General features: G+C 44.5%; 1 protein-coding gene across 1 annotated transcript; it reads right to left on the bottom strand.

Moving 5' to 3' along the window:
- Window positions 1-4,951: 4,951 nt before the first annotated feature.
- On the bottom strand, window positions 4,952-9,343 carry LOC124033282 (neurofilament medium polypeptide-like). The gene is made up of 4 exons (XM_046345268.1): window positions 8,512-9,343; window positions 7,394-7,593; window positions 7,068-7,192; window positions 4,952-6,920 (listed from the first exon to the last, which is right to left on the bottom strand). The coding sequence occupies exons 1-4, from the start codon at window positions 9,296-9,298 to the stop codon at window positions 5,624-5,626; spliced, it is 2,409 nt and encodes an 802-aa protein (XP_046201224.1). The 5' UTR covers window positions 9,299-9,343; the 3' UTR covers window positions 4,952-5,623.
- Window positions 9,344-9,806: the final 463 nt, after the last annotated feature.

Below are 9,806 nucleotides of genomic sequence, written 5' to 3'. Positions count from 1 at the left end.
CCTTATGAAATGGTGATCATTCTGAGGATGTTTTTGGGGGGCTCCTTATGAAATGGTGATCATTCTGGGGATGTTTTTGGGGGGCTCCTTATGAAATGGTGATCATTCTGAGGATGTTTTTGGGGGGCTCCTTATGAAATGGTGATCATTCTGAGGATGTTTTTGGGGGGCTCCTTATGCCATGGTGATCATTCTGAGGATGTTTTTTGCTGCAGGTTCTCCTGTTAATACAGTCATCCATCAGCCACAAAGAGGTGACATTTTGCCATTACAACCCCAAGGAGAAACCTAATGATCATGAGGAAAGAATTCGAGGAGAAACGTAACGTTTCTGGTGATATAGTCATAATTCAGGGAGATACAGCATCTCGATGTCAACAGAACTTCCTTCAGAAAGTATTCATACCTCTTGAAATATTCCACATTTTATGTTACAGCCTTAATTCGAGATGGATTAAATATACAAGTACCAGTCACAAATTGACACCTACTCATTCCAGGGTTTTTCTTTATTTCTACTATTTTCTACATTGTAGAATAATAGTGAAGACATCAAAACTATGAAATAACACGTGGAATTATGTAGTAACCAAAAATATTATAAAAACAAAACAATATAAAATCAAAAATATATTTTGATTTGTGTACCATTTTGGTTACTAAATTATTCCATATGTTATTTCATAGTTTTGAATGTCTTCACTTTTCTACAATGTAGAAAATAGTAATAAAAAAAGAAACCCTTGAGTGAGTAGGTGTCAACTTTTGACTGGTGTACTGCACAGTATATATTTTTTCTCACCTGTCTATGCTCAATACCCCACCATGACACAGTGAAAACATGTTTTTTTTAATTGAAAATGAAATCCAGAAATGACACATTTACAGAAGTATTCACACCCCTGAGTCAATACTTGATTGAAGTACCTTTGGCAGCAATTACAGCTGTGAGTCCTTCTGGATAAGAGCTTTCCACACCTGGAATGTGCATCATTTGCCCATTATATTCTTTTCAAAATTCTTCAAGCTCTGTCAAATTGGTTGTTGAACATTGCTCGACAACCATTTTCAGCTCTTGCCATAGATTTTCAAGGAGAGTTAAGTCAAAACTGTAACTCGGACACTCAGGAATATTCCCTTTCTTCTTGGTAAGAAACGCCTTCTGTTGAGGTTATTGTCCTACTGAAAGGTGAATTCATCTCCCAGTGTCTGGTGGAAAGCAGACAACCAAGTTTTCCACTAGGGGTTTGCCTGTGCTTAGCTCCATTCCTTAAATATCCTGAAACGATTACAAGCATACCCACAACATGATGCAGCCACCACTGTTTGAAAATATGGAGAGTGGTACTCAGTAATGTATTTGCCCCAAACATAACATTTTATTCAGGACAAAAAGTTAATTGCTTTGCCACATTTTTTTGCAGTAATACTTTAGTGCCTAATTGCAAACAGGATGCATGTTTTGGGAATATTTTTATTCTGTACAGGCTTCCTTTTTATTCTGTTAATTCCGTTAGTATTGTGGAGTAACTACAATATTGTTGATCCGTCCTCAGTTTTCTATCACAACCATTTAAACTGTTTTTAAAGTCACTATTGGCCTCATGGTGAAATCTCTGGCTGGTTTCCTTCCTCTACGGCAACTGAGTTAAGGACACCTGTATCTTTTTTGTGACTGTGTGTATTGATACACCATCCAAAGTGTAATTAATAACCTCATCATGCTCAAAGGGATATTCAAAGTCTGCTTTTATATTTTTACCCATCTACCAATCGGTGCCCTTCTTCGTGAGGCTTTGGAAAACCTCCCTGGTCTTTGTGGTTGAATCTGTTTGAAATTCACTGCTTGACTGAGGGACCTTTTTTATTGATAATTTATGTGTGGGGTGCAGAGATGAAGTAGTCATTCAAAATAATATTAAACACTATTATTGCACACAGTGCGTCCATGCAATTTATTGTTACTTGTTAAGCACATCTTTACTCCTGAACTTATTTAGGCATGCCATAACAAAGGCCTTGAATACTCATTGACTCAAGACATGTCAGTGTTTTCATTTTTTATGAAATGTGTAAAAAAATATATATTTAAACATAATTCATTATGGGGTATTGTGTATAGGCCAGTGATTTTTTTAAATATTTATCTTTATTTAACTGGGCAAGTCAGTTAAGAACAAATTCTTATTTTCAATGACTGCCTATGAACAGTGGGTTAACTGCCTGTTCAGGGGCAGAACGACAGATTTGTACCTTGTCAGCTCGGGGATTTGAACTTGCAACCTTCCGGTTACTAGTCCAACGCTCTAACCACTAGGCTACCCTGCCGACAAATCATAATGGATTACCATTTTAAATTAAGGCCGTAGCACAACATGTGGAAAGAGTCAAGAGGTGTGAATAATTTCTGAAGGCACTGTACATGCGCTCCAGTCCCTATGGAAAACATTGTTTCCATTGTAACTCCGCAGAATATCACAACTACTGACTCCACTGTAGTTTCCACAATGATTGTGGACAACTGTCACATCAAGGACATCATAGACAGGACTCTAAAACTGACATTAAAGTCTAATGGAAGCCTTTGTTGTGAAATAAAGGTTGTGATGTCTGTTTATAACACGTCTCATAATGTGGTCTCACTGCTCTGTCGTTAGCAGCACATGCATGGATGGACCCTCAGATTAACTGGTGCATCTCCTCTGGCTTGGCAGGTCACTCCAGAATCGATCGATCTAGATGGTGTACGTTATCATATTATTTATGATAATTATGCTTTTGGACTGTTTTGATCCATGCTTACCGTTTCAGCAGGCTAGATTTGTGGAGCAGGTATAGAAGAGAGTTAAAATGAGGGTGCGATGAGGATGAGCGACCTAACCTAAGGATAATCGTGAGAGATGTGCAGAGGGCAGCTGTATTCTCTAACTCCAGGATGTTGTGGTGTAGAAAGCAGAGGGGGAGCCGCTCTGTTCAGGTAGCGCTGTTCTCCAGAACACCTGATTTATATATGAGCCCAGGCTATGTGACGTCAGAGCAGGGAGGGGAGGTGCACTCCTCAGCCGCAATGCAGTACAGCACACACACACACACACCCACATAGTGAGATCCTCATCTTCCTTCTTTTCATACCACCTCAGTTGGTGTTCCGTTCAGAACTGTTCCTTTCTTCATAGTGTGTATACTGGCATGTGCAGTTGAAGTCGGAGGTTTACATACACCTTAGCCAAATACATATAAACTCAGCTTTCACAATTCCTGACATTTAATCCTCATACAAATTCCCTGTCGTAGGTCAGTTAGGATCACCACTTTATTTTAAGAATGTGAAATGTCAGAATAATGGAAGAGAATAATTTATTTAAGCTTTTATTTCTTTCATCACATTCCCAGTGGGTCAGAAGTTTACATACACTCAATTAGTATTTGGTAGCCTTGGGTTAAATGTTTTGGGTAGCCTTCCACAAGCTTCCCACAATAAGTTGGGTGAATTTTAGCCCATTTCTCCTGACAGAGTTGGTGTAACTGAGTCAGGTTTGTAGGCCTCCTTGCTCGCACACACTTTTTCAGCCCGCTCATTTTCTATAGGGTTGAGGACATGGCTTTGTGATGGCCACTCCAATACCATGATTTGGTTGTCCTTAAGCCATTTTGCCACAACTTTAGAAGTATGCTTGGGGTTATTGTCCATTTGGAAGATCCATTTGCGACCAAGCTTGAACTTCCTGACTGATGTCTTGAGATGTTGCTTCAATATATCCACATAATTTTCTTGCCTCATGATGCCATCTATTTTGTGAAGTGCACCAGTCCCTCCTGCAGCAAAGCACCCCCACAACATGATTCTGCCACTCCCGTGCTTCACGGTGGGATGGTGTTCTTCAGCTTGCAAGCCTCCCCCTTTTTCCTCCAAACATAACGATGGTCAGTATGGCCAAACAGTTCTCTTTTTGTTTTCATCAGACGAGGGGACATTTCTCCAAAAAGCACGATCTTTGTCTCCATGTGCAGTTGCAAACCGGCCTTTCAGGTTACGTCGATATAGGACTTGTTTTACTGTGGATAAAGATACTTTTGTACCTGTTTCCTCCAGATACTTCACAATGTCCTTTGCTGTTGTTCTGGGATTGATTTGCACTTTTCGCACCAAAGTATGTTAATCTCTAGGAGACAGAACAAGTCTCCTTCCTGAGCAGTATGATGGCTGCGTGGTCCCATGGTGTTTATACTTGCGTACCATTGTTTGTACAGATGATCGTGGTACCTTCAGGCGTTTGGACATTGCTCCCAAGGATGAACCAGACTTGGTCTGATTTATTTTGATGTTCCCATGATGTCAAGCAGAGGCACTGAGTTTGAAGGTTGGCCTTGAAATAGGTACACCTCCAATTGACTCAAATTATGTAAATTAGCCTATCAGAAGGTTCTAAAGCCATGACATAATTCTCTGGAATTTTCCAAGCTGTTTAAAGGCACAGTCAACTTAGTGTATGTAAACTTCTGACCCACTGGAATTGTGATAAGTGAAATAATCTGTTGGAAAAATGACTCATGCCTAAAGTAGATGTCCTAACCAACTTGCCAAACTAGTGTTTTAACAATACATTTGTGGAGTGGTTGAGTTTCAATGACCCCAACCTAAGTTCCGACTTCAAATTGTACATGAGAGGAACTAGATGGAAGCGATATAATTTGTTGTCTAGTACCTCAGTACTATACCAGTAAATGATCTATTTTAACAAGCCATTTTTTTCTCACTGGACACGCATTGGTTGAATCAATGTTTCCACACCATTTCAATGAAATTACATTGAACCAATGTGGAATAGACCTTTAATTGATGTCTTTGCCCAGGTCAGGTCGAAACCATCACTGAGGCAAATCAGTATGTTTCACACCAGAGTATATATTAGTATTAGAATGATATAATAATAATAACACACAGAAATTGTTCAGTTTGAAGATTTTATTAGTTACATCAGTTTGTATTGCATATTCTCAGCAGTTTATACATGGCACAGTCATCCCTGACTTCAGAGTTCTCCTCCCTGACCTAGCATACTAACCACAGCACAGTGACTCAGCATAACCATCAGACAGGGAGCTGTTTAAGGTGCACAATGAGCGGGTTCATAGTCTCTTTGCTTTTTATAGTCAATATAATATACTAATTTATATCGTCCTAAATATACACATACAGTACAATATATTCACCTGACACAATCTTTTATAGACATTTGTTGACATCTCTGCCCTTGAAGGCTTCAGAAGGTACATGGCCCTGTGCTGTGCTCCCAGCCAGAGCGATGTTGCTATTTTAATGCACTTGTTATTATTGTTGGGAAGTCAGACACATTCAGAGTTTAGAGCATTCTGCAATCTTTACAGTCATACATTAGAAGAAGCATCATATCAGGGTTGAGTACCCAGGGATTAGGAACTAGAGAAACACTATTGCTTTGCTTGTTTATTGTTTGTCTCCTACTCTGCTCTGGCCTCTCTTTACAAAGGCTTCTCAGATCTTCAGTAGCCTCCCTCCCTTCCCCCTCCCATCCCTCCCCGATAGTTCTTTGGCGTCTCTCTCTCTCTCTCTCTCTCGGCTCATACACAACGCGTTAGTGATTCACTTCATGGCTTTCTCTTTGACCTCAGTACTGGAGGACTTTTCGTCCTTCTCTGCCTTACCTTCCACCTTCGTATCCTTAACCTCTTTACTGTCGGACCCTTTAGAGGCCTCCTGCTTGTCCTCCTTCACCTCCTCTTTGGGCTCTGGTTTCTTCTCTTTCTTGCTCTCTGTTTTCTCTGGTGATTCTTTGGGGGCAGGCTTCAACTCTGCCTGAGGTTTGTCATCTGTTTTGGATGGGGCCTGTTTCTCATCTTCCTTCTTAGCAGCGGTGGGGCTCTCCTTGGCGGGGGCGGGCTTCTCCTCTGCAGGCTTGGCCAAGGCGGCGGCAGGAGGGGCAGGTGCTGGGGTCTCCTCTGGCTTGCTCTCCTTCTTGGGATCTGGTTTGTCTGTCTTCTCCTCAGCCTTCTCTTTAGGCTCGCTCCCACTCTTCTCTTCCTCCTTGGGTTCTGGCTCCTGTTTATTCTCCTCTTTTACAGGCTGGGGTTGTTCCTTCTCTTTCTTCTCCTCCTTGGCTGGTTTGTCTTCTGCAGGGGGCTTGGCCTTCTCCTGGATGGGGGACTTTGGTTCAGGAGACTTGGGAAGGGGGGACTTGGGAGGAGGGGACTTGGACTCTGGGGATTTGCTAGGGGGAGATTTAGATGGTGATTTCACAGCCAGGGATTTGAGCTGGGGAGATTTCTCCGTTGGAGATTTGGGGGCAGGAGACTTGGCGGGTGATTTGGGGAGGGGAGATTTGGCTGGGGGTGATTTGGATTCAGGGGATTTGACGGCGGGAGATTTGGGCTGGGGGGTTTTGGTGGGAGACTTAGATGGAGAAGCAGCCTCCTCAGGTGACTTAGACTTCTCTTTCTCCTCACCTGACTCCTCTTCCCCCTTATCCTCAGATCCTTCCTCTTCCTCCTTATCACACTCTTCCTCCTCTCCTCCCTTATCCTCATATTCTTCCCCTTCCTCCTTATCACCCTCTTCCTCCTCTCCTCCCTTATCCTCAGATCCTTCCCCTTCCTCCTTATCACCCTCTTCCTCCTCTCCTCCCTTATCCTCAGATCCTTCCCCCTCTCCTACCTCAGCTTTGGTCTCATCCTCTTCCTCATCCTTTACTTCCTCTTCATTCTCTTCGCCCTTCTCTTCCTCTCCTTCCTCTGTCACCTCAGTGACCTGTGTCTCATCCGTCTGTTCCTCCAGTATGACTGTGTCTGAGAGCTCCTCCCCCTTAAGCTTAAGGTGAATGGAGGAGTAGGAGAACAGGCTTGGCCCAGATAGGAACCGAGTCTCCTCCCCTTCCAGCAACTTCCTGTTTAGGGGAAGAACATGGGAAGTACAGTCTGAGTTGGGTGTGTCAATACAGTCTCCTGTTAAAAAAGATATATATATTCCAAGAGCAAGGTTGTTCAGAGCCAGTCTGAACACCCTTAACCTCTCCCCCTTAACCCTGACCCACCTGTAGGCAGCTATCTCTATATCCAGAGCCATCTTGACATTCAGCAGCTCCTGATATTCTCTCAGCTGACTGGCCATCTCCCACTTAGTACTCTTCAGCTCACCGTCCAGCTGGTGGATGGTCTCCTACACACACACACACACACACACACACACACACACACACACACACACACACACACACACACACACACACACACACACACACACACACACACACACACACACACACACACACACACACAAACACGTTGGTGAGCAATGTGTGTCAGAATGAAGGAGAAAGAGAAAAGCCAGACAGATGGTCAGTCAGGCAGAGGAGTGTACCTGTAGGGAGTGGATATCCCCATGGTGTCTGTCCTCACTATCCATGCGTTGTCTCTCCAAAGACTCCTTGGTTCCTTTGAGGGTCTCCAGTTCGATGGTGCGGCTCTGCAGCTGCCGTCTATACTCGGCTATCTCCTCTTGGGCACCACGGATTGCATCCGTATTAGAGTGAGCTGCATCCGCCAACCGTTCCATACGCACTTCAGAAGGTGGGGGGGGGGGTGGATAGGGTCAGAGGCAGGGTGTTAGAGGTCATGGGGACAGGGGCTATAACCCAAAATTATAAAATAGTCTCCTGTCTTAGGACTGGCCAGGTGCCTGAATGCTTTTCTGTATTGAGCTTTAGTAAAGGTCTGTCATTGAGAACACACATCCTCTTCTCCAGGAAGGAGTGACCTTGACAGTGCCTGTCTGTCAGAGGTCTGACTCAGATACATGACACTGAACAACATTTCGATGAAAATCTTGTCAAAAGAATCTTCCAAGGAGTCTTGAATGAGCCATCTGTGTTTTTAGGGACCTAATATTGCTGACTCATAGTTGCCTGCGGCAGGAATGCATGATGAACAGTAATAAGATTTTCCAAACAGGACTGCAGGTGGACAGATAGTAGACGACATGAGTTTACACCAGACAGAACACTTAGTCCTCTCCATAAAATGAACCAGTGGGCTATTTCATCACATTATTCACATCCAATACTTTTTCCAAATGCAATTATAGCCTATCATTTCATAACTATGGCGTTTGATTCGAAAGTACCCTTGTCACTCAAGGTGTCATTACAGTAATTGGTATGCACTCATAGGAGGATGCTTACGCAGGTTTAGCTGAATATATAGCCTAGAGAGTTTAAAGCAGTTCGCTTCCAATTGTGATCTTACGAGGCATCAATGTCCCAAATGGGATTGATAATAGCCTAGATGCACCACTATGTACCACTAGCCTATTTGATTGTAAAACCAAAGCGCTCCCAAATTCAGCACCATGGACAGCGAACAATGATGCGTCACCGCACGGCCACACATTATAGTCCTATAAGACTATAAAACTGGCTTTCTCACGACCAAAAGACAGGTGGGTATTAAGGTAGATTGATATAAAGTTGCACCTCTCACCTTTGAACCATCCCTCTGCCTGCATTGCGCTCTTGGTCGCGTGGCCATCCAGCTGAGCGCGGATCTCCCGCAGCGCGCTCGTCACGTCCGCCTTGATCGTGTCTCGAGCCTCGAACCTCACCTGTGTACCCTGGATCTGTGCGAGCATCTCGGCCACCTCATCCTCGTGGTTCTTCTTCAGGAACGCGGCTTCTTCCTGCAGCGCGAACAGCTTCTTGTCCAGCTCCAGACGTGCAAGCCCAGACTCATCCACATACTTGTTCATGACGCGTGCTGCGGCCTCCAGCTCCTCCCGGCTGCGTGCCTCGTCCTCGAGCCTGGTCCGCACATGCTGGATGTCCTCTTCAAGGTGGTCATGCTCCAAGAGTGTGCGTGCCTTCTCCCCGGTCAACTGCTGGACCATAACCCTCAGGTCCCCCAACTCACGCTGATAGTGCTCTCCAACCGTAGCGCGCCCGGTCTGGCTCTGTCGCAGTGCAGCCGCTTCCTGCTCCAGATTCGAATTAATCAGCTCGAGGTTCCGCACCTTGTCGATGTAACCGGCGAACCGGTCGTTGAGTGTCTGCAGAATCTCCTTCTCGTTCCTCCGAGTCATGTCGCCATTAAAGATTTCCAAGCTGTCTGCAGAGGCTACCTGGCTGTAGGCCGGGCGGTGGCGCTGGGAGGTCGTCCAGGGCTGGGAGTGGTAGCCGGAGGAGGAGAGGGAAGCGGCGGGCCGGGCAGAGAGGCCCTGTGGTGTCCTGCGGTAGGATCCGTGGCCGTAGAGGTGGTCCAGCGGGTAGCTCATCTCTAAACCGGATGCAGACTGCGGCAGGGTGAAGAGAGATGAGCTTTTATACCGCGGGAGGAGAAACAACTCAGCAGGAACAATCTCTCTCTTTAAAGAGACATCATCTTCGCCATCGTCATCACCCCTCCTTCCTTATCACACAGACTAACCACAAAAACGCCATGATACAGCGGATGATAGGCTTCTTGAATTTTCACGCAAATGTCCAATTGTATGATATTATTTACTCTTGATTTCTGAGTGCCCACAATGGGATTTACGTGCCATGTTTGTTACAGTAGACCTAGGCCTATAGGCTTCAACTTTTTGAAACAAATGATGCCCACAATACCATGATCACCAAAAGAAAAGTACATAGCTAATACATGCTGGGTTTAAATTCTATGATTGGGGTTGGAATAGTTTTATGTGCAGCTCTTCATTATATTTGTCAGTGTTGTGAATACATGACAGTGAAAGTGTGTGTGGTTCTGTCAGTGGGCCAGGTGTGTCCCCAGGTGGGTTG

The sequence above is a fragment of the Oncorhynchus gorbuscha genome, linkage group LG04 (genome assembly GCF_021184085.1).
Source record: "Oncorhynchus gorbuscha isolate QuinsamMale2020 ecotype Even-year linkage group LG04, OgorEven_v1.0, whole genome shotgun sequence".
Classification (NCBI taxonomy): Eukaryota; Metazoa; Chordata; class Actinopteri; order Salmoniformes; family Salmonidae; genus Oncorhynchus; species Oncorhynchus gorbuscha.
The sequence above is the reverse complement of the archived record's forward strand: the minus strand, read 5'-3'. Positions and strand labels throughout refer to the sequence as shown.

Excerpts from the sequence above, each read along its gene's own strand:
- LOC124033282 (XM_046345268.1), bottom strand. The coding sequence starts at position 9,298 with ATGAGCTACCCGCTGGACCACCTCTACGGCCACGGATCCTACCGCAGG. Across the intron at positions 7,594-8,511 it reads GGCAGAGGGATGGTTCAAAG|TGCGTATGGAACGGTTGGCG; the intron begins GTGAGAGGTGCA and ends CACCTTCTGAAG. Across the intron at positions 7,193-7,393 it reads GGGATATCCACTCCCTACAG|GAGACCATCCACCAGCTGGA; the intron begins GTACACTCCTCT and ends GTGTGTGTGTAG.